The sequence below is a fragment of the Globicephala melas genome, chromosome 6, assembly GCF_963455315.2.
Source record: "Globicephala melas chromosome 6, mGloMel1.2, whole genome shotgun sequence".
NCBI classification, from domain to species: domain Eukaryota; kingdom Metazoa; phylum Chordata; class Mammalia; order Artiodactyla; family Delphinidae; genus Globicephala; species Globicephala melas.
Genome location: NC_083319.1, coordinates 42,930,180 through 42,955,002, shown reverse-complemented (window position 1 = coordinate 42,955,002; position 24,823 = coordinate 42,930,180). Strand labels below are relative to the sequence as shown.

At 44.8% G+C, this 24,823-nt stretch overlaps 1 protein-coding gene and 1 long non-coding RNA gene across 3 annotated transcripts in view; one reads left to right on the top strand and one right to left on the bottom strand.

Moving 5' to 3' along the window:
- On the top strand, positions 1-23,558 carry LOC115863790 (uncharacterized). The gene is made up of 3 exons (XR_004043676.2): positions 1-4,851; positions 7,046-7,173; positions 23,139-23,558. It is a non-coding gene; the product is annotated as an uncharacterized lncRNA (long non-coding RNA).
- GNA14 (G protein subunit alpha 14) overlaps positions 8,906-24,823 on the bottom strand; it is a 191,815-nt gene continuing 175,897 nt past the window's right edge. Inside the window, exons 1-6 of one of the 2 annotated variants that reach the window (XM_060300818.2) lie at positions 18,345-18,537; positions 18,038-18,192; positions 15,325-15,453; positions 13,704-13,833; positions 11,006-11,159; positions 8,906-10,003 (exon numbers count right to left, since the gene is read on the bottom strand). In XM_060300818.2, the coding sequence (XP_060156801.1) occupies positions 9,813-10,003; positions 11,006-11,159; positions 13,704-13,833; positions 15,325-15,453; positions 18,038-18,192; positions 18,345-18,536 (951 nt within the window). In that variant the 5' untranslated portion in view covers position 18,537 and the 3' untranslated portion in view covers positions 8,906-9,812. Of the gene's footprint in view, positions 10,004-11,005; positions 11,160-13,703; positions 13,834-15,324; positions 15,454-18,037; positions 18,193-18,344; positions 18,538-24,823 lie in introns of those variants that run through there. The other variant, XM_030876969.3, reaches the window with a different exon arrangement.

Here is a 24,823-nt window from a genome sequence, read left to right as displayed (position 1 = left end):
AAAGGTTTATCAATTTTGTTTATCTTTTTGAAGAACCAGCTTTTAGTTTCATTGACTTTTCTATTGTTTTCTTCTTCTTTATTTCATTTATTTCTGCTCTGATCTTCATGATTTCTTTCCTTCTGCTAACTTTGGGTTCTGTTTGTTCTTCTTTCTCTAGTTGCTTTAGGTGTAAAGTTAGGTTGTTTGAGATTTTTCTTGTTTCCTGAGGTAAGATTTTATTGCTATAAACTTCCCTCTTAGAACTGCTTTTGCTGCATCCCATAGGTTTTAGAGTGTGGTATTTTCATTGTCATTTGTCTCTAGTGTTTTTTGATTTCCTCTTTGATTTCTTCAGTGGTCCATTGGTGGTTTAGTAACATATTGTTTAGCCTCCACATGTTAGTGGGTTTTTTGTTTTTTTTTTTTTCTTTTCCGGTACGAAGGCCCCTCACTATTGTGGCCTCTCCTGTTGCGGAGCACAGGCTCCGGACGCGCAGGCTCAGCGGCCATGGCTCATGGGCCCAGCCACTCCGCGGCATGTGGGGTCTTCCAGGACCGGGGCATGAACCCGTGTCCCCTGCATCAACAGGCGGACTTTCAACCATTGCACCACCAGGGAAGCCCCATGTTGGTGTTTTTTACAGTTTTTTTCTTGTGATTGATTTCTAATCTCATAGTGTTGTGGTCGGGAAAGTTGCTTGATATGATTTCAGTTTTCTTAAATTTACTCAGTGCTTGCTATGTGGCCCAGAATGTGATCTATCCTGGAGAATGTTCCATGTGCACTTGAGAAGAAGGTGTATTCTGCTGCTTTTGGATGGAATGTTCTGTAAATATCAGTTAATCCCCTTGGTCTAATGTGTCATTTAAGGCCTGTGTTTCCTTATTGATTCTCTGTCTGGATGATGTTCATTGATGTAAGTGGGGTGTTAAAGTCCCCCAGTTTTATTGTGTTACTGTTGATTTCTCCTTTTATGGCTGTTAGCATTTGCCTTATATATTGGGGTGCTCCTATGTTGGGCACATGTATATTTACAAGTGTTAGATCTCTTGGATTGATCCCTTTATCATTATGCAGTGTCCTTCTTTGTCTCTTATAAATCTTCATTTTAAAGTCGATTTTGTCTGATATGAGTATTGCTACTCCAGCTTTCTTTTGATTTCCATTTGCATGGAATACCTTTATCCATCCCCTTGCTTTCAGTCTGTATATGTCCCTAGATCTAAAGTGGGTCTCTAGTGGACACTGTATATACAGGTCTTGTTTTCATGTCCATTCAGCCAGCCTGTGTCTTTTGGTTGGAGCATTTAATCCATTTTCCTTTGAAGTAATTATCATATGTATGTTCTTATTGCCATCTTGTTAATTGTTTTGGATTTGTTTTTGTAGGTCTTTTTTCTTCCCTTCCTCTTTTTTTTTCCTTGTGATTTGGTGACTATCTTTTGTGTTGTGTTTGGATTGCTTTTTCTTTTTTGTATGTGTATCTATTGTAGGTTTTTGGTTTGCTGTTCCCATGAGGTTTTGATATAGCACTCTGTATATAAACAAGATTGTTTTAAGTTGCTGGTCTCTTAATATCAAATGCATTTCCAGTACCCTGCATTTGTACTCTCCTCAGGATTGCTGGTTTTGATAAATTTGTGTGTAAATGATTTCCTACGTTTACTGTATGTTTGCCTTTACTGGTGAGCTTTCCCATTCGTAATTTTCTTGTTTCTAGTTGTGGCCTTTTCTGCCTAGAGAAGTTCCTTTAGCATTTGTTGTAAAGCTGGTTTGGTGGTGCTGAATTCTATTAGCTTTTGATTGTCTGTAAAGCTTTTCATTTCTCTGTCAAATCTGAACAAGAGCCTTGCTGGGTAGAGTACTCTTGGTTGTAGGTTTTTCCCTTGTATCACTTAAATACATAGTGCTACTCCCTTCTGGCCTGCAGGGTTTCTGCTGAAAAAATCAGCTGATAACCTTATGGGGATTCCCTTGTTTCTTATTTGTTGCTTTTCCCTTGTTGCTTTTAACATTTTCTCTTTGTTTTTAATTTTTGTCAGTTTTACTAATATATGTGTCTCGACATGTTCCTCCTTGGGTTTATCCTGTATGGGACTCTGCACTTCGTGGACTTGAGTGAGTATTCCCTTTCCCATGTTAGGGAAGTTTTTAGTTATAATCCCTTCAAATGTTTTCTCAGGTCCTTTCTCTCTCTCTTCTCTTCCGGGACCCCTGTAATGGGAATGTTGGTGTGTTTAATGTTGTCCCAGAAGTCTCTTAGACTGTCCTCATTTCTTTTCATTCTTCTTTCTTTATTCTGTTCTGTGGCAGTGATTCCCACCACTCTTTCAGCTCACTTATTTGTTCTTCTGTCTCACTTATTCTGCTATTGATTCATTCTAGTGTATTTTTCATTTCAATTATTGTATTGTTCATCTGTTTGTTCTTTAAATCTTCTAGCTCTTTGTTAAACATTTCTTGTATCTCCTTGGTCTGTGCCTCCATTCTTTTTCCAAGATCTTGGGTCATCTTTACTATCATTACCTTGAATTGTTTTTCAAATAGATTGCCTATCTCCAATTCACTTAGTTGTTCTTCCGGGGTTTTATCTTGTTCGCTTGTCTGGAATATGTTTTTCTGCCATTTCATTTTGTCTAACTTTCTGTGTTTTTGGTCTCCTTTCCTCAGGCTGCAGGATTGTAGTTCCTCTTGCTTCTGGTGTCTGCCCCCCCAGTGGGTGAGATTGATTTAGGGGCTTGTGCAGGCTTCCTGGTGGGAGGGACTGGCGCCTGCCCACTGGTGCTTGGATGTGGGTCTTGTCCCTCTGGTGGGCAGAAATGTGTCAAGGAGTGTGTTTAGAGGTGGCTGTGAGCTCAGTACAACTTCAGGCTGCCTGTCTGCTGATGGGTGGGGCTATGTCTCCCCACCCCACGACTGCTGGTTGTTTGGCCTGAGGCCTCCCAGCACTGGAGCCTGCAGGGTGTAGGGTGGGGCCCACTTCTTGGTGCCAAAATGGTGACCTCTGGGAGAGCTCACACCAATCAATATTCCCTGGGTCCTTCACCACAGGTGTCCTCGCACAGAGAGAGCCACAATCAACCCCCACCTCTTCAGGAGACCCTCCAATACCCGCAGTATGTCTAGTATGTCTAGTCCAGTCTCCTATGAAGTCACTGCTTTGTGCTGGGTCCCCGTGCACGTGAAAACTTGTGTGCGCCCTCCAAGAGTGGAGTCTCTGTTTCCCTCAGTCCTGTGGAGCTCCTGCACTCAAGCCCCACTGGCCTTCAAAGCTAAATGCTCTGGGGACTCCTCCTCCTGATGCCGGACCCTCCGGCTGGGGAGCCTGACGTGGGGCTCAGAACTCTCCTGTGGGAGAACCTCTGTGACATAATTATTTTCCAGTTTGTGGGTCACCTACCCAGTGGGTATGGGGTTTGATTATATGGGGTGTGTGGGTGCGGTGCCCCGTGTGTGCTCCCAGTACGGTGGAGGCAGCAATCAGCCCCTGTTCATGGGTCTTCCAGTGGCAGCAGTGGCCCCCATGCCCCCGGGATAGTGGGGGCAGCAACTGGCATGTGCTCCTGTGTTTCTTAGTGGTGGTGGCAGCCCATGCACTCCCGGGACAGCAGGGGCAGCGATTGGCACCTGCTTCCATGTCTCCCGTTCTTTGTTTTCTTGTGCAAAATTGTCTTGGCTATTCCTGGACTGTTACTGTTCTAGATAAAATTTTAATATCGTTGTCAGGTTTCACAAAAACTGTTGCTTTTGCCTTCATTTCTTGAGTGAAGTTTAGCTTTTAAAGCTTAATATTACTATTGTAGAATCACTAGCCTCTTATAAGCTTAATTTCTGTCTTTTCCAGCATAGCTGTTCTTCTCTTCTTCAATAGAGTCACACTTGGAAGTGTTCCAACAGAATGAGAACCTGACTATCCTTAGTGGCTGATAAAGGCTTATTGCAGTTACAGGAATGCTGATTGTTCCATAACATATGTAACTAATCTGGGTACATTTTGTAGACTGGTGATAAAACACGTCACATCTTAAATCTCTGAACGATGTGCTTACGTGTGTATGTGTATTTATATGTGTGTACACACCTTCAAATAAAAAACAGAAACAAAACCATCTTGGGCCTTTGATTTGAAGCACTCTGCACTTCCCAGGTGATTCTGCTTCTGCTTTACTGAGCCAGCTACTAAGGGAACCTCAGTGCGATGATGAATAGACTTGCCTCAAAAAGGAGGATGAAGGGGCGCAGAATATGCCATCCCAAAATATGCCTCTTTGGCATAAGGATTATTTTGAGCGGATTATTTTTAAGAAACAGACAGAAGAAAAGCTCTAAAAATCTAGTAGAAGTTACTCATTTGTAGGAGACATTTACATTTATAAGAGAAATTTTTATTTGTAAGTGTGTCTTCTAATCTGTGCCAGGAAGAGAAGGATGACTCTAAATCACAAGAAACTCTTATCAGTGGAGAAAATACCCAACTTAAATCTGCATAACAACCTTACTCTGTTTACTGTGTTTTTCCTAGTAACTTCCCATAACTGGCCTTCTCCACCTCCCAACATTTTTCTTGTATCTTTAGCTGAAAAAGGAATTTAAGATGATGGCTTGGGCTATTTGAGGGAGTTAGTTTTCCAGGGTCTCCCCCATGTATACAGGATGTATACATGTTATTTGTTTTCTATTTGTTTTTCTCCTGTTAATCTGTCTTTTATTACAGGGGCGGGGTCTCAGCCAACAACCTAGAATGGTAGAGGGAAAATTTTTTTTCCTCACTGACAGTTTGGTGACCCGTGATGGGATCTGCTGAAACACTGTACTTCTTCTGGAGCCTGAAGATAGGAACCTGGAAAACTGGCAGAAGCCAGCAAAGGGTAAGAATTCTTAACCAAAGTCACCTCTCTCGGATCTCTGTCTATAGGGCCCAGTAGAGAGAGGAAGGGGAAATTTCACCTTATTCTTTCCAAATTTAGATTAACAGAAGAAAATATTTGTGTGAATTAGTTCCTTGAGCATAAAGACTGGTAAAGATTTTGTTATAAGCACTCTTGTTTTCTGTTGATCCTTTCCCTTCCATAGATGGTCATCCTTTCCCTTCCATAGATGGTCTTATGTTGTCTCTGTCTTTTGTGTCATTTGTCATAAGGAGGAGAACCACAGGTCAGATAAGGTTTTCCTTTCATCTTGTTCTTTGTCTTGAGAGCTTGGCTTTTTGACTAGTAAGAAAACTCTCTCATCACCAGCTGGAAGGTGCTAGTATCAGCCTGTATCCGGCAGCCACTATAGGATGGCAACTCGAAACACATTCTCTTTGTCCCACTGTGCCAGCTCTCCGGGGAGTTTGTCTTAAGGGGTCCTAGTCCATAAGGGGCGTTTGGCGTCTCAACCTCTGTTGTCTTGTTAGTGGTGGAAAAGCCCCATTCCAGTAGTGTCTTGCCTGGTATTACAGATTAGCAGGTTTGTGACTGGAGGTGTTTCATGTTCTCACAGAAAACGTGAGAGATTGTTTTCAGTACACCATTCCTACCACCTGTGACAAAGAAGCTCTTTGCTTTCTTAGGCTAACTCTGGGAGTGAACTTTCTTGACATTATGAGGGTCAGGCTTTTGCACTGTCCTAGGGGACACCTCTTGCATCCACGGTTAAGCCATAAAGAGCCGTACTGGTTTGAGTTGCTATTGAGATTAATATACCATTGAAGATCCTACTCATCAATGGCAAGATGATGGATCTTTTGAACTGGAAAAACTTTGATAAAATAGGAAAAAAATTTTCCAATTGGAAACTTATAAAATTGGGAAAAAATTCTCATTTTAAGGAATTGTCTTATTAGTACCTATGGAAAGATCAAATTGAAAAGAGGACACAAAGGAGTATGGTGTCTAGCCTTAGGGACTCTTTTAACAAGGTAAAATTACAAAGCCCCTTTTGCCTGCACTTTCAGAAGATCCTACCAGATTTAGAGTTAGAAAGATCAGTGGCCATTCACAACCTCACTCACAAGGACCTTGACTGGTTGCTCGGGGGTATTCTTCCCACCCATAATTATACTGCAGTTATCAGAGAAGCCAGACAGCCCCCTAGTGGACCCCCCACCCCCACCCAACTCCCAACCAAGGAAACAGATGACCAGAATTTCTCCCAGGCTCTCCTGCAAATGATCAGGAAATGGATCAGTGGAGGTTAGTGTTCAGAGGATGACAGAAGCAAGAGTGAACTGGTCCAAGGTTGAATTGTACACTCAAGGAGAGCATTCGAAGGCCTTTGCTGAATGCTTTATACAGACTTTACAAAGGTAAATTGTACTAAACCCCAAAGCTCCAGAACACAGTAATGTTATTTCCATCTCAGTTGGAATGGAAATCTTCTCCTTTGGTAAAAATGTGGCTGATTGTAGAGAGAAAAATGATGCTTCTGTAAATAATATACCCTTGTGGATATCAGGTTCTAGTCCTGTTAACTGTCTGAAGTTTCATTATTTTCCTGTAAACTGGACTAGATCCTACTTTCCTCAAATAATCTGGCTATATCTCTTCAAACTAACGTTTCCAATTTTCTTCCACTCTTTTGACTTGGAATCACTAAGAACAAATTGTATGAAGTTCCTAGAAATCTGACATGTCCTGATATAATATTATCACTTGTAATTCTAGTATTATCTTAAAATGTATGTCACAGACATAAACATATTTCCTTGTCAATTGCATTATAACAAAGGCTCATTATATCTTTAACCATGGCTGTTTTTAAGTCTTTTGTCATTTATGAACGTTATTGTTGTGCTTTTGCAAAAGTTATTTCCCAAAGCCCTGCAAACTGAATGTGAATGGACTGACATAAAGTTCAGAGAAGTGACCCCAGCGGCTCACGTTTAGATCATCTTTGTGCCTGTTGCTGTGTGGACCACTCAGGAAGTTTATCTGAACATCCGATGACATCAGACAAATTCAAATTGCAGAAGACGCTTCAACCCCAACATCTAGAAATCTGACTGGCAGCCTTCGGGACTCAGGCTGAGTTTATAATTTGACCCAACCACTAACTTTTGTTTTTCTCTTGTTTCCATAGACATGCCTCTTATTAATACCCAATTGTTCGCACCGTATAAAGCTAACTTCGGGATCCCACCTGCAACACCAGCTCCTGAAATGAGACACAACTGTTTAACTGAGCTGACCTGTCCTCGAGATTAAGAGGTTGGTTCAATGAAATAATAGAGCACTCTATCAACCTAGCTTCTAGACTGTGAAACTTAATTGAACTTTTAAAAAAAATTTATTTATTTATTTATTTATTTACTTTGGCTGTGCCGGCTCTTCGTTGTGGCATGTGGACTTCTTAGTTGCGGCATGCATGTGGGATCTAGTTCCCCGACCAAGGATTGAACCTTGGCCCCCTGCATTGGGACATTGCAGCATGGGGGATCTCTGTTGTGGCATGCAGGATCTTTAGTTGCAGCATGTGGGCTTCTTAGTTGTGGCATGCGTGTGGGATCCAGCTCCCTGACCAGGAATTGAACCTGGACCCCCTGCATTGGGAGCATGGAGTCTTACCCACTGGACCACCAGGGAAGTCCCTCATTGAGCTTTCAAAGGCAGGACTGAAGAGGAACAGAATATGCCACCCCAAAATTTGCTTCTTCAGTATAAGGATTACTTTGAGCTGACTATTGTTAGTTTAGTTGTTAGATTCTTTTCCCAAATAGGGCATTACAGAGTATTGAGTGGAGTTCCCTGTGCTATAGAGTAGGTTCCTATTAGTTATCTATTTTATATATAGTACTGTATATGTATCAATACCAATCTCCCAATTTAATCCCTCCCCCTCACTTGGTAACCATGTTTGTTTTCTACATCTGTGAGTCTATTTCTGTTTTGTAAATAAGTTCATTTGTACCATTTTTTTAGATTCCACATATAAGCGATATTATATATTTGTCTTTCTCTTTCTGACTTCACTTAGTATGATAATCTCTAGATCCATCCATGTTCCTGCAAATGGCATTATTTCATTCTTTTTAATGGCTGAGTAATATTCCATTGTATATATGTACATCTTCTTTGTCCATTCCTCTGTCGATGGACATTTAGGTTGCTTCCCTGTCTTGGCTATTGTAAATAGTGCTGCCATGAACGTTGGGGTGCATGTGTCTTTTTGAATTATGGTTTTCTCCGGATATATGCCCAGGAGTGGTATTGCTGGGTCATATGGTAACTATTTTTAGTTGTCTAAGGACTCTCCATAGTGGCTGTACCAATTTACATTCCCACCAACAGTGCAAGAGGGTTCCCTTTTCTCTACACCCTCTCCAGCATTTATTGTTTGTAGATTTTTTGATGATGGCCATTCTGACTGGTGTGAAGTGATACCTCATTGTAGTTTTGATTTAGCATCTGTTCATGTGCTTTTTGGTGATTATTTTTAAGAAACGACAGACACAGGAAAAGCTCGGAAAACCTATTGTTAGGGAAATTTACATTTATAAGGGAACTCTCCATTTTAAGCGTGTCTCCCTCTCTGTACCTAGAAGAGAAGGGTGACTCTAAATGACAAGAAACTCTTTATCAATGGGGAAGGTGCCCAACTTAATTCTGCAAAACAACCTTACCCTTTTCTACTGTGCTTTACCTGTTCCTGTTAACCTCCCATAACTGACCTTCCCTCCTCCTCCATCTTTCTTGTGTCTTTAGCTGAAGAAGGTAATTAAGGTGATGGCTTGGGCCATTTCAGGGGAGTTAAACTCAGTTTTCCAGGGCAGCTCCCATGTATACAGGAGGTATAAATGGTGTTAGACTTCTGTTACCTTTCTCCTGTTAATCTTATATTACAGGGGTGGGGTCTCAGCCAGGAACCTAGAAGGGTGGAGGTAAAATTAGTTTTCCTCCCCTCTAAGGAGTTATTAACTATTAAAGTCACAGCATTCTTCTTTTTAGGAGCATAACTATCAATCAGTCAACCATGAGCTCAAGGAAACACAACATAGTCCAATGCTAATGGAAAAACGGTATATTCTTAGCTGCCTCAGAAAGGCACAGCACACGTGGGTCAAACAGCAAATCTGTGGTGGGCATCAGACCTTCGGCAGGGCTTACATTACCTTTGTTAAACAGGTTGGGTTTTTAAACTTACTTCATAAGTTTCTAAGACCTGCTCATTTACACACACACACACACATTTTCCACCAATACAACATATATACTATCTAGAGCCCATTTATCTTCTTATGTCAGCTTTGGTTCCGTAGTGACCAAATTGTGGCAAAACTAAATTAGAGGTACTGATACTGTCATTAATTTGCCTTAGAAAGTTAACACAAAGAAGAACCATCTGTTTTTAAAAAAAAAGTCTCTGCTTGCATGTTAAAGGTATACTTCAGCATGAAGAGAGAAAAACACTCAATTACAAGATTTAGTTTAAAAAAAGGATAATCCTAGAGGTCTCAAAGCATGACCTATAAATTGAGTCCTCTGTTATGTGGGTTTTTTTTTTAACGGCTATTCTTACACACACTTCAATTAAAAAAAACAAAATCGTAAATCACAGTGGTTCTTAAAAATGCTATAAAATATCAACTTCAAAAATTACACAAAAATCTTACAGCCTAAAGTCAAGAAAAGAAATGTAAAAACAATTTGGGAATAAAGACTTTGAAAAAGTTTTGCTAAACTCAAATACCTTACAAGCTCCATCACCCATCCCCGTCCCTGTGGCCTGCAGGATGGACTTGGTGCCACCTCTGGGCTGGGCCGGGCGAGGTCAGAAGCACTTACAAATAAAAACACGAGGAGCTTGCAAATCCGGTTTGCTGGCCTGGGTAAGGAGTGGGCAGCAGCTTTCAAACTAGGTTGAATTCCCTCAGGTTTAGTTGTAGAATTGTGTCTTTCACAGCAGCAAACACGAAGCGGATATTCTCTGTGTCTGTAGCGCATGTGAAGTGGGAATAGATGACTTTCTCTTTGTCGGGATTCTGATCTTGATAGAGCTTCAGGATAAAGTCTCTGGCAGCTTTGACATCTTGCTTTGGTCCTAGTCATGAGGGCAGTTAGAGGAAGAAAAAAGAAAGATCCCAACTCACCACCACGTCCTCCCAAAATCATTTTCAATGCACTCTTGTTCTTATTTGGAATCCTCCTTTGAGCCATCTTCTCTCTAGAGACTCATTTACCTGGGACACTATTTTTATTATACCTTATTATTAACCTGCAAAAGAGTATTTTAAAGTGTCCCCTGGTATCTAAAAATCATACTTTAAGGAGATTTGTTGAAAAATGACCTAATTTAATTTTCTGATTTGGACCACTTTTGAAGAGGTAATTCTTAAGTGAACTAGGAGAGCAAAGAGAAAGAATATGGGGACTAACATAACTAGTCACCCAAGTCTGACTCTAAAGCTTGAGAGCCGTATACTACATGGCAACGTGGAGAATAAAGGGAAAAAGGAGAGTGCTTAAACACTACTCCTCTAAATATCAATGTCAAATTTGGTAACGGTTCTACACCAGAAATAATTAGCAATAGGGCATAAAGTCTCCTGCCTTGGATAGGTCATATAGACACCTTCAGCGTCTACCCTGCGTCTGGTAAAGGGCTGCCACACTTCACCTTACACATCAGAAGTGCCAGGTGCTCTGACTAGCCCTGGAAGTGCAAAGGTGAGTCAGGCCCAGTCTCTGCCCTCAGGATCTGACTGGGGTGAGAGCTGAAGGCCGAGAGAGAGCAAGGCAAGCCCAGGCCCCCAAGGGAGCATGAGGGGGGGTGGACTTCCCAAAGGGGGAAGTGCCTGAGCCGGGTCTCAGAGAACAAAGTGGAGTTAGCAGAGGAGCTGGCAGTGTATTCCAGGCATTGGGAGAGGCGTGTGCGGAGGTGCTGAGGTGAAAACACATGGTGATTCAACTGGAGCTTCCATTCAGAGGTGAGGAATGGGGAGAAAGTCCATTAGAGGCAGATCAGGGAGGCCCCTGCGAGCCATGCTGAGAACTCTGAACTGATGCCAGGGAGGCCAGGGCAGCAAGATGGACACTTACTTACCGGTGTATTCTGGGAAATAGCTAATTAGATGAGAGTACATGATTTTCTCCTCCAAAAGATCCTTCTTGTTTAAAAACAAAATCACCGATGAGTTCAGAAACCAGGGGTAGGTGATGATGGTTTTAAATAAGGCTTTGCTTTCCTCCATGCGGTTCTAAGTGAAAAACAAGAGACTTAGGATAAATTAGAAAGAAAAGCAACGCTTCGGGAACAACATACCAAATCACTGGCTCCACCCATCTGTCCTCCTCTTACCCAGCTGCCGTCTCCAGGTCGCTGTCCTTGCTGAGGCTGCTGAGCAAGTGGGGTCTCCAGCCGCTATTTCCCTGGTCCCCACCCTCTCATTAATCACCCCCTTCCGGATCTCCTCTCCTGTAGCACCCAAACTCTTCTCTGACCCCAAAACACATAAGGATATAAGAAAGGCTTCTGTGCAACTTGGAAAAAGCAGGTTCAAACCCATAGCTGACGGGAAGTTTTCTGTGTATAACTACTGGGATTACCAAGTTGGGGCAGTTCAGAGGTGCAGACCGACCTGAGACACACTTTAATTGGGTGTGGGCTTCCAGGCTGGGTGTCAGGAGGCCGGTGACAATGAGAGGAAGGAAGGCTCTTCCGGCAGGGCCACCGCCCTTAGGAATGCTGGACGCTGGCAGAGAAGGGAACTAACGCTCCTGAGCACCTGCCCTGCACCATGCTTGACACGTGTGTAACACAAGCGAGCTCCCCAAGGGGAACGGGTCCCCGTTTTATAGGTGAGCATACTATCGTTCACAAAATTTAAGTACTTTTCCAAGACTGTATAATAGTACAACCTAGTGGAAGCTATGCAGAAGGACAGTAATCATTTCTGGCCATTAGACACCGGCAAGAAAATATTAAGTGATCCTAATTTATGGAGAGCAGACAGGGCACATATAAATCTTATCTGGTGACAAATAATTGTTCTGGCTAGCATTCCGCTCTCAAGTATTTCTAAGAGGAAAGAAACACTTTCCTTCCTTCCTTTAGACTGAGAAACACGAAAGCCCAGTGCACCGGCTCCAGAGGGACACGCCCTAAATTTCTATTCCTACAACTCCCAACTCCTGGGCCCATTATCCTACTCAGTACGTTTCTGGAGATCAATTCTGGAATTTACTACCAGAAAGGTAACATCTCACTTGTTTTTAAAGCTTCTTTAAAATTTATTATAATCTTACCAATAATGATCTCCAAGAAAATACAACATATGAAAAAACAATTCCTCTACGGCATAGTGCGTGGATGCAACACATGTCTGCAACTAGGATGGAAAAGCCTGGAGTGGCAACCTAGGATTTTTTTCCCCAGATACCTAGGATTTTTCAGAGAGGAGAAAATATTTAATTTCTAGGCACATCAGGGTAAGGTACTTACCCCTGGCACACCTGACTAATCCTTTGAGTTTCCCGAGAAATGTCCTAGGTAATTCCTGAGACAAATTTGGAGCTAATTTTTCATATTGGTAACTCAATACCTTCACTTTTTAAAAAAAATCTCTCCACTGGAAGAGCTGGGCAGCCGCCAAGATTTCTATTCTTCTTTGCACAGTGACACTAGTAAATGGGCTAATCCTCCACTAATAAGCTAATGTAACTGTGCTCCTCAGAGAAATGTCTGCTCTCAATAAATACCAGATAGAATCTGTTCATAATTATGGCCTAATCCTGGAAATAATTCTTTATTGATTTACTTTCATGCCCTACAAGCAAGAGATATTTCTACTGTAAAAGGTCAAGAGGTCTTGTGCAAAGGGTCGGGGAAAAGACAATGGTTATCACACAGAAAATACCCCCCAACCTCACAAAGAAGTGTCTGCAACGGTTCCCCTCACTTTCCAGGCAGATCCAGCTAACAGAGCTCCCCCAGCCAGCGTCATGGCCACTCTGCAGAGGACACTGAATGCCTGACTGGGGTGGATCAGTCCCAGCTGCCCTGAGCAAGTCCCTTCCAGGGAAAGCAAAGGGCAGATGCTATCCCAGGCGGGCCCAGGACAGCTCCAAGCATATGGCAACACTCCCCATGCCAGCTCAGCTAGGGACCTAATGTGGAGTGCCATGGGCCATGGAGGCTGGGAAGCCTGTTCTCAGATGAAGTTTATTAGAAATAGTGTTGTCCAACTTTGGCTGTATATTAACATCCCCAGGGGGCTTAGTGAAGATACCCCCAACTCAAAAGCAGGAAATAGGAATCTCTACTGTAGGGTCCTAAAGATTTTTTTTTTTTTTTTTAAATATGCAGCCAAGGCTGAGACCCATGGTTTTGAGTGGCTCTACCCTTTGTAGTGCATTAGATTAGATCCCCAAGCTCAGGCCACACACAGCGCCAATTAAATTAATCTCTGGGGGTTGGCCCCAGCCGCCAGGTTTTTCTTTAAGGTCCCTTGGGGATTTTAGTGTACGCCTGAGTTTCAGAACCAGGATTCTAGGTTAGTGATTCTCAAATTACCTGGGATCTTAAAGATCCTGATTTATTCGGTCTGGGTTGATTCAGAAGGTGTGCATTTCTAACAAGCACCCAGGTGACGCCTGTGCTGTTAGCCCACAGACTTCACTTTGCAGAGCGAGGCGATTTAACCTAAGGGATAGGGTCTAATGCCAGAGCTGGCTGGCTTCTTGCAAACTGCAGAAATAGGTTTCTGTCTTCCGCAGCTAACTGAATTCCTCACCCAGCATACCTCATTGTCACACTCAGCGAGGACCTGGTCGTATTCACTCAGAGCAACCAAAAAAATAATGGAGGTGACACTCTCAAAGCAGTGAATCCATTTCCGTCTTTCAGATCGTTGGCCACCAACATCCACCATCCTGTTCAACAGAAACATATGACTCTTTGGGGAAAAGGACATGGAAATCACACTCTTTAGGGTCCTCAGTAATTTTTAAGAATAAAAAGGGATCCTAAGATTAAAATGTTTGAGCACTGCTACTTTAGGCAATGAGGAACCACTGGATGTTTCCTAGCAAAGGAGGCACAGAATGTAAGAGAAGTTACTAAAGATGTGTGCCGAGGTCACTCAGGTGGAGCCTGCTTGGAGACACTGGTTAGGAAGCTGCTGCAATAGTCCAGGCAGAAGGCTCAAGCATCCACTTGGGCACTGCCCTAACCACCAGAGTGCCAGGACACCAGACACAAAAGAGAGAAATGCAGGTAGGCAGGCTTCAGGACCACTGGGCTTCCTTCCAGCCCTCCCCCTTCTTGTTTCACTGGCTCCTCCAGTTACTCTACAAATCCTTTCTGCATTAGCTGGACGCCACCAGCTTATGGAAATGAGTCCAAGGGGCCTCTCTAGAGTAGAAAAGCATGTACTTCAAGAGTGCTGGGCCCTGTCTAAAGGGATGGCTGCTACACCACTGCAGCAGCTGCAGCTGGACAAAGACACAGCCTCGCTCTTGGACCAGATCCTCCAACTTTTCAAGAGAAACTATCCCCCAACTTACCAAGAGATAGCAAATGTTTTAAGCAAAATAGCCCAGTCTTTATAAATATTGGCTCAAAAATGTTTTTAAACGTCAAGTGGGCTAAAGAGGATTACATCTGTGGACCAGAGTCAGGTTTTGGAAGTTGCAAGCAGCAGTTGATTCTGAAAAGGTTTGGATAAACTTATGGACACACAGGCATAGGGCATGTGCTTGCAGAGATGCAGAATATCAAGGGGCTCGATCAGAGGGCTCCCCCAACATGACAGTGCTCCAGAAGCACTGAGATGCAGGTGGGGTACAGACAGGACCTGGACACGGCAGGACTGTACTTACGCTGTCTCAACTAGACAAGCGTGTGTAACAATTATTAGGAGGAACAAGGGAACTAACAGATATAAAAGTCCCTTGAAATCTGCAGTGATAAATCTTGGAGAAGAGAATAGAAGGGAAGAGAAATAGTCAACAGTATCTTCACTCTGTGGGTTACAGAAATATACAGGTGTGTGTGTGTGTGTGTGTGTGTGTGTGTGTGTGTGTGTGTGTGTGTGTGTGTGTGTGTGTGTGTGTGTGTGTGTGTGTGTGTGTGTGTGTGTGTCTGTGTGTGTGTGTCTGTGTCTGTGTCTGTGTTTTTTACACATAAGAATCATTCCAGACATCAGTAGGGTGTCTCTTCTTCTCTAAGGGGAATAGAAAGGTGGTTTTCTCTCCACTGTAGAACTTAAGACCAACCACAATTCTAAATACCCTGTGATGGAGAGGGCCAATATTGCCCTAAGAGATGGAAGCCCTTTTAGCAATAACACATTTAAGACTCCATTTGGGGACTTCCAAGCCTGGACAGATTCTTAACGGACTATGTCGGGGTGACAGACTTACCGAAAGATGATGTTTTCCAAATCAAATGGGTACTCAATGATGCCGGTTGTGGGCACTCGGACACGAAGCACGTCTTGCTGCGTTGGCACGAACGATGGCATGGCGATCCGGTCAATGTCCGTCAGGTAACTGATGTTAGAGAACAAGATGCTGAGAAGGGAGAAATGCCCCTCCAGGGAAGTCATCCCAACTCACAGTGACCCTACTCAGATTCACGGATTCATCAGTGACTTTCGTGAGAGCCAACACTCCAGCCCTCCTACAACTGTGTGGAGAGAATATGGATCAGAAGCCTTCGTGAGCCTTCTGGGAAATGTGCAGAGCTCGCCTCTCTTCCTGCTGGTTCTCAGCTCCATCACTCTGGCCAGTGAGGGAGCCAGCGGGGCCACAGGAGGAGGAGATTGGAACAGGCCCTCTGACGTCTCACGTGTCCTCCTCTCCCCAAAGGTCCTTCTCCCTCCCACACGCCCTCATCCAAGAACATTACAGAATGTAGATGCTGTTCTTGGACACTTGGCTCAATGAGTTAGTCCAATGGGAAGTCCTCTCAAAATGAGAAAAAGTTCCCTGTTACACTGGGAAACTGAACACCTAAAATAACCCAAAGCTTGTCTTGGATTATTTTTGGCCAAATATTAAAGCCCTAAGCTTATGACATGTCACTTTTTCTGTGGTAAAACAAGAGGACACTACTTTTTTTTTAATCTTAAGGCCTTTTAAAGAGACACTTTTGCATAAATGGCTGAGGCCCTGGCCAATGACGGCGTTGGTGACTTGGAGCCCCCTGCAAAGAGAGGTGGCCCCGCCTTCTCCCCCCAACCCCCTCCACCCCTCACCTACCCCCTTACAGGCAGAGCTCACCTAGGTCTGCTGGCGCTGAACACGTGGCCTCAAGGGGAGCCAAGAGGTAACAGGCAAACCCTATTCCTGTGCAGCCCTCAGCGCAGGAAGCAAACCACTGGGTCAGCCTTCTGTGACCCACACCCCCATGCATGGCCCCAGGGCTTATCGTCATGGACTTCCGTTTGTGATATTTTGATTTACACCTGTCTCGTTCCACTGGACTGTATGTTCCTTCAGGGCAGAGAGCACCAGTTGTACCTGTAGCCCTTACCTCAGTGCCTGGCACACAGCAGAGACGCATCACATTTTTGTGAAATGAATACCTGTCCAAATAAGCAGACAGTACCAGCAGAGTGGATGACAACCACTGACCTGGACCCAGGAAGTGCCCAAGTGCCTGGGATCTTGCCAGTTCCAAAGGCAGGGCACTGTCCGGGTCTGTGAGTGCCGTTTTCTCTGTCGTTGCAGCTCTGTCCACCACCCTAGCCACTCCCCACATTCTTCTCAGTGGACTTGCCCCAGTTTTCAGGGCTCCACTGAGTTCTACAGCAGGCCCAGTGGCTCTTTTCCGAGTTGATCTACATCAAGAGCCCCAGCCACTCCCCAGGGCCTTCACAGAAGCAAATGACACAGGCTGTCCCAGGGAAGGGCCAGGGATGCCTTGGCTGGCTTGGCACCGTCCCTGGCTCCCCAGCTGTCAGAGGCAGTCTGCCCTCCTCCTGGGGACACGGCCTTCCTTCCTGCGAGCTGTCTCCTATGCTGATCCAACAACGTGTCAGGGCTTATTTTACTTCCTTTTCCTCCTTTGCTGCTGTGCTGGACCTAAATGTTCCTGTACTCAGATTGGTTGTGCTAACCTGGATTAATGTCACTCAACACTCAGCCTGGGACAAATGCCAAAGGGAGGCTAGTGAAACTGAGGAGGTAAGATTCTGGTTTCCTTTCCTGCCCACTGGCTTGTCCAGATGATGGGTGAATTACCCACCCACACCAGCTCGAAGGGCAATGACAGCACCTGAAGAGAAGGGGATGGGTCTGGGGAAAGGATTCCAGGGCCTTCAGAGGGCGGAAATGACGCAGGGCAAGAGGGAAGGAGCTGAGTTGCAGAAGAAGCAGGAATCCTCACCCCTTCAAGAAGGACCATGACAACTATTTGCCCAGTGATCTGGCTGATGGAAGCACTGCCTTGGGAAATTCTTAATAAAATCAAACCCTGTGATCTCCGTCGGAGAGTGTGCACGCAATGGATTACTGATTTAAAACTAGAGCCTTATGGATCCCAAATATAATGTGTAGGCAAACAAAGGGCTCCCGGACTGAGCTTTCTCCATGGCTGGGCCCGCAGAGCCTATCTCGCCCACTAGAGGGCAGCACCAGATCAGCCACTGACGGGTGTATTGCACTGCGCTTCTAAACTCTGATTTTAGATTTTAGGGCAATTGGACCTGCTGTCTACTGATCAGGAACCCAGAAGGCAGAGGGATATGGAGAGGGGGAAGTAGAAGCCAGAAGCAGACGCAGTCCTGGTTTAAATCAGATAGTTTCAGCGCCCCAAATGAGATCAGTCCCACCAAGGGAAGCCCACATTTGACTTACCCTCTCACTGAAAAGGACAGAGGCTTAGCACTTGACGAGGAAAGGTAGATATGGGCAGGGAGAGCTATCTGGGGCTCCACAGGGGGACTGAAGATTTCAGGAGGTGGGAAGAGAGGCAACTGAAAGTAAGAGTGGGTTACCGACGAGCAGAAGGGAGGTAGTGTGGCCCCCGGGTGCCTCATTTTAGCAAGTAGCTCATTTCTCCGCCCTTGAAGTGTGGCCGTGCCTGCCTGAAAGCACCCTGGGTGGCCACAGCCTGGGGCTCTGTACTCACTATCTGGCAGAGTCTGACAGCTGGTATTCCCTCCTCCTGTCATAACATTCCTGGATTCCCGGGTCCTGCCAGAGCTGCTTGATGGCCTCCACCTGGTCCCTGGAGAGCGCGGAGACCTTGTCTACGTCCACTTCTCTGATCAGCTGGGCATTTTCCTGCTCAAAGGAAAAGAGAACCTTTCATTAGGCAAAGGAAAGGAAGCCAACATATTGATGACTTGGGGACAAGACCTGCCCTGGTCCGTGGATTAGGGAAGATGTCCCTAGAGGCTAGGGTGTGGTGGGTGCTCTCCAGAAGAGCTGCTCACAGCCAAGCCACTCCGTGGCAGCCTCATTGCGTAGAGATGATGTGGCTGCTTAACTCGGTGGAGAGCGCCAGAGAAGGCCCAAGACCTGTGGCCTTCGGTCCCAGCAGTACCCCGGGGGCCAGTTTCACCAGCATTCAACACCCAGTTGTGAACAGAGAAACACGGGAACGATTGATCATCATTGATTATCATCGTACTAACAAACATTACTTCCTCATTAACATGCAACTCATTTTGAATACGTGTGTAGCCAATGGAACAATTTAAAAGTAACATTATTGTTAGTGGCATACCAAGGGTGGGGTAAGCGGGTCCACCCCAGTGCAGGAAATAAAGGAGTGCGTCATCTTCAGATTATTGAAAAATAACACCACCAACAATCACCAGTCGGCTTTCTTTCTCTTCCTTTTATTTTTTAAAAGATGTTTTAATAGGCTTTACTTTTTAGAGCAGTTTTAAGTTAAGAGCAAAACAGAGAGGAAAGTACAGAGAGTTCTCATACAGTCTGCTTTTTATTATCAGCATCACTAATAAAACTCTTTCCCACTGGGTGGACCACACCCAGCGGAACCCTCACATCATGCCACTGACTGCTCTAATATTATGTTTACTATTCCATCACTAAATTATTATTGCTCTAATACTACTGCTTTATTCCAGTAACTGTTAAGATCATTATTGCTGTAATTATTACTGTTACAGCAGTTATCATTTATTACCCACTTAATAAGTGCTCAGAGCTCTACATATATTATCTCATCAACAGAAGGCAAGCCAGAGGCCAGAAGTCTTTCCAAACCGTAGCAAATAGAAATGATAAGACTGGCCTGTATCCGCAACACATCCTTGTGTTGGCCCCAGAGACTCAGCATCCGATCCCTGGCTGCAAGTTGCAGCAAACAAGAGAATCCTGCTGAGGGAGACAGGAGCCCGGCCTCGTCTTCCCTCTCCCATCTTGCTGTATCTCACAGCAATTACATCATGCACTGGCAGCCGTGAGTCAGCAAAGCAACCTTTGGCAGCTCTGATCTCCTGCACCCCTTGAAAAGTCACTCTCGTCTCGCATTTCTCATCATGAAACCCAACAGGAGGTGGGAGGAAAGGGAGATCTTATAGATTCACTTGACTCAGGGAAAAACCAAGGGCTGTGATTCAATCAACACGACTTTGCCCTACGTCCATCGAGAGGGAGTACAAACTCTTCCCCTAGACTGTGGGATCCTCAGGCAGGTAGAGGATCTTTGCAGAGTCTCAGACAAGGTCTAGGCAGTATGGGTTAGTGGCCAGTGCCTGGGCGGGGAATCAGGACCCTGAATTCTAAGTAGTTCAGTCGGGACTTTTAAGGAGCCCAATAGGTTCCCTGCCTCAGCATGGTCATTTGTAGGAGGAGCCAGCGATTTTCAGTGGGAACCTGATTTATAAAGTATCACCCAAACGTAAGCAGATCTCGCCTTATTATTGCAATAGACGCCTAATAAATATTTCTTGTTTGCCAAAACAGGACACAGTGACAGCCCTTACACCAGGACTTCTAATCCTGCCCAGTGGCACATTTTGTGCCGTGTGCCCTATTGTTAGCCAGAGAGAACAATAAATGGAGAACGTGGACAGTGTCTCAATGTAGCAGGAGGGCTGTCTCCCGCTTCCTCCCCTCCTCTCGCCACTCTCCCACCTCCCAAATATGGTCAGAGGGTCTCCACTGGAGGATGAGGATGACAGAGCTTCCCAGGATACCCCATGTGGCCACACCAGGCGTGGTGAGGGCGCTGACCTGGGCGTAGCTCTAAATTATCTGTTTTCCCATCTTCGTGACAAGTCAGGAAATGCCACAAGGGCAGAGCCAATGTCTTATGTATCCTTACATCCCAGAACCTCATGCAGTGCCTGGCAAATAACAGGTGGCCTCTGTGGATGCAGGTGCCCAATAAACATCTGTGGTGCACATAAAACTGTATCTCTCTAACGGATAACCACGGGAAAATAACAGTGAAAGAACACGAGCAGGATGATGGAAGCCTGTGCCGGGCATGGTGGGAACACAGAGGAGCTGGGAGACGGAAAAGCCTCCCTAGTGGAGGAAAGGCTCCAGTGACTCTTGGCCAATTGGTCTTAACCACTCTGCCCCTGGTACGGTCAGCATCGTTGCTTGTTGCTTGTCAGCAACACAAGGCAGGCCTCTTGTGTTGCTTTTCTACACGTAACTTAAATTCAGCTTACCTGCTGAGAGGTAGCCCTGTGAGAATCATCAGCGATGTTACAGATATTTCTACCTCTCCTCCTCACAAAGGCAATGAAGTACTGTACTCTGTGATGAAGGAAACGTAAGTGGAAGCAACATCTGTCTGTTTTAGGAAGAAACTTTAAAGAACCAGTGAGTAATTCACCACATTGCCTTTTGTCTCCTGTGGTGATTACCATGGGATAAGATAGAGCCTCCAGCAGCCAGGCTTCCTGAGTGACGATGGTGAGCTAACACACCAGACTGCATATGGAGCATGAGTGAGAAATCAACTTTAATTAAGTAAGCTACACTTTGGGGGAAGTTTGTTACTGCAGCATAACCCACTCTGTCCTGACTGATACACGTTGCCATGGATAAACCCAGTGTTTGGCTCTTCCAGTAGATAGAAAAAGTGGATCCCAGTGAGATATTAGAGAGGAATTCAGGCTTCTACATAGGCTTCTTGGGGGAGAGGTGGAATTTGGGGAAAAGACATAGACCTAGGATTTCGGGTAACCAGGGGAATTCAGCCAGGTGAGAAAAACATACTGTCTGTTCAGACCAGCAAGGGGATTTGGGTGGAATCCTGCTTGAAAGAAGAGGAGAACAGAGGATCCTTAAAGACTCAACAATTGGGACTTTGGTTTGGAACAGACTAGACTTAAGGCGGCCAGAAGGATTCCAAGTCTAGAGGTCTCCTGTCCGTCTTTGGCTGCTCCTGGTTAGCTCTCCCGCCTGTCTGGTTCAATTTTTTTTTTAACTTATTTATTTATATTTTTGGCTGTGTTGGGTCTTCATTTCTGTGCAAGGGCTTTCTCTAGTTGAGGCGAGCAGGGGCCACTCTTCATCGCAGTGCGCGGGCCTCTCACTGTCGTGGCCTCTCTTGTTGCGGAGCACAGGCTCCAGACACGCAGGCTCAGTAGTTGTGACTCATGGGCCCAGTTGCTCCGTGGCATGTGGGATCTTCCCAGACCAGGGCCCGAACCCGTGTCCCCTGCATTGGCAGGCAGATTCTCAACCACTGCGCCACTAGGGAAGCCCTGGATCAATTTTTTTTAAACCTCTTATTTTGAAATAATTTAAGACTTGGGAAAAGGTGGGGAACATGGTACAAAGAGTTCATCTCTGCCTTTCCAGATTGCCCAAATGTTCATAATTTCCTACCTTGCTTTATCATTCTCCCCACTCCCTCCACATGTGTTCGTACATACCCACACCTGCACACATAACTCACACATATATTTTTCTCTGGAAATATCTGAAGGGAAACTGCAGACACAATGCCTCTTTATCTCTAAAGACTTCAGTGTTATTTCCTAAAAACAGACATATAGAACTTCCCTGGTGGCGCATTGGTTAAGAATCCGCCTGCCAATGCAGGGGACACGGGTTCGAGCCCTGGTCCAGGAAGATCCCACATGCTGCAGAGCAACTAAGCCCGTGTACCACAACTACTGAGCCCACATGCCACAACTACTGAGCCCGTGTGCCTAGAGCCCGTGCTCTGCAACAAGAGAAGCCATGGCAGTGAGAAGCCCGCGCACCACAGGGGAGAGTAGCCCCTGCTCGCCGCAACTAGAGAAAGCTCGTGTACAGCAACGAAGACCCAACGCAGCCAAAAATAAATAAAATTTTTTTAAAAAACAAACATATATAATCATATATAAAGGTCAAAATCAGGAAACTAACACTGACACAATACTGTAGTCTACTCCTCAGACCTATCCAAAGTTTGACAGTTGTCCCATAAAGGTCCTTTACCTGCCCAGTCTAGGCTCACATATTGCATTCGGTTGTCTCTTTAGTCTCCATCTATCTGGAAAGGCTCTGCAGTCAGAGGAGCCGTTTGTGTTACTCTGATCAAGAATGGCCCGACGAGGATGTGTTCTCGAGTCACGAGTCATCACAAGGATGGCTGGTGGAGAGAGTGGCACAGCCGAGCCCCCAGAGTGTGTTCCAGGGGCAAATATTACAAAGGGCAGAGAGCAATGAGGAAGAGGGTGACCTGGTTTTTAAATAAATTGTATTGAAATATGAGATGAAAGCCTTCTCCACGTTAACAGTGTGTGTTTTTAAAAAGTGGGGTTTTGTGCAGATTTCCCTCTGACTTGGCTGGAGAGTTTCATAACAGGGTGTGCGCATTTTTATCATCATGTTCAAACCACGTCTACGGTGCACACCGTCTGAGAGCAGGGCGTCCTTACATAATGGGCAAAATTCTGTGTCAGGTAGTTGGGCTTTTTCATCTCCTGGAAAGAGAGAAGAACTGTTCTAAGAGGATCAGATTGAGGGAAGAAATGTTATGATTTGGGCAGGGGACAGGCCAAGTCTGAGGGGGCTGACATCTAAGTGGAGAAATCCAGGAAGCAGATGAATAAAATGGGTTGTAGTTCATGGAAAGGTCCTCGGCTAGAGGAGCGTATTGAACTGAAACTGCCTAACTCATATATTTCTTTGAAAAGAAAAATCACAAAGCAGTAAATATCACTGGAGCAAATAGAGCAGATGCAGAAACGCAAACAGTTTCTCAAACACTGAGCTCACATCTGGCTTTTCCTCTCTTCCTTTCTCAGACAAAAGCACCATTTTCACTGCTCTGAAGAAAGAAGAACACAGAAACCAGATGTCCTACATGTGTGTTTCACTCAGTAATTCCCAGGGTGACAGTGGAAGGAGCTGCTTTTGAAGTGTCGCCCTGCTGGCTTCACACTTGGATCCCCGGCCGCCTGGGTGACAGTCGCTTTCGAGCCCAGCCAGCCCCTCTGGCTGGAATCCAGGGCCCAGTGGGCAGCCCCATTCTCCACCAGGTCCTCACAGGGGGAGCCCCTACACCATTAACCGCCCAGCACTGCAGGGCCCAGAGCCTTCTCACTGACTAGGGGAGACTGTTCCCTAGTCAGAAGCCAGAGTTCCTGTTCTTTCATCAGATACTTAATCATTTTCGTTAAAACCTTTATCCATTAACATATTCTAGATAATAAAAGCCTAATTTAATACTATTTCAAGTGTCTACTATCATATGCAGTACCTCAAAAGCTTTGTAAAAACAAATGAGATTAAAATAAGATTAAAAATGAAAGTTCCCCGTAACATAATATTTCTGACTTTCACACAATCACTCCTCCTTGTTTTAACATCTACATCAAGATCCAGAACTACACTACATATTCTATCAAACTAAAATTAGGAAGTAAAATTTTCAGTGCTCCGGGCTTCCCTGGTGGCGCAGTGGTTGAGAGTCCGCCTGCCGATGCAGGGGACACGGGTTCGTGCCCCGGTCCGGGAGGATCCCACATGCCGCGGAGTGGCTGGGCCCGTGAGCCATGACCGCTGAGCCTGTGCGTCCAGAGCCTGTGCTCCGCAACGGGAGAGGCCACAACAGAGAGAGGCCCACGTACCGCAAAAAAACAAAACAAAACAAAACAAAATTTCAGTGCTCCATAACGATCAGCTTTGAAAGCATCTCAAAAATTACATTATAAAGAAAATGCTGGTAAACTATGCTAGAGAAAGGAATGTTTTCTATAAAAAACAAAGAACTTCTGCTTCTGGTAAAGGAAGACTAGGACATTTAGATCAACTCTTCTACTAAGGACAGCTAGAGATGGTGGACAAAATATTTTCAAAAGTATGCTCAAGAATAATCAGGAAACTAATGAACAGTAAGTTATTGCTGGGCCAGAGTGTAGGGTAGGATGGCATCCAAGGAGTTGAACCAGCATTTGGGAAACCTTTCTCCCTGGGGCTTCTTCTTGTTCTAGAAGGAGCAGTGTGAGGCTGAACAGCTCCTTTTTCAATATTACAGGACGAGGAAAAGTTAGCAAGAGCTAAAGGCCCTTAGAAGCCCTCTGGCTCCAGGTTGGGATCCAAGGGGTAGCTCTTAGTGACCTGCAACTCAGCTTGGAATCACCACAATATCAGAAACTGAGTATCCCCAGACACCTGGCAGAAGAAAAGAAAGTTTCTTTTTGAAGCTTGGAAGATTGCATCTTCCTTACCCTCGAATTATTTTTTCATGCGTGTCCAGCACACTAACAAAAAGAACCAAGCATAAGAAGATAAGACAACTCCAAAAATGAGGTGACAAGTAAAAAGATGCAAAAAAGATATACCATGCAAACAGTAACCCAGAGGAAGGAGGAATCTATTATCATAAAAATAGACCTTAAGGTTTATTTGTTAATTATACCTCAGTAAAGCTGGGGGGAAAAAGTAGACTTTAAGGTTAAAAGTATAACTGGAGATAGAGATATTTCAA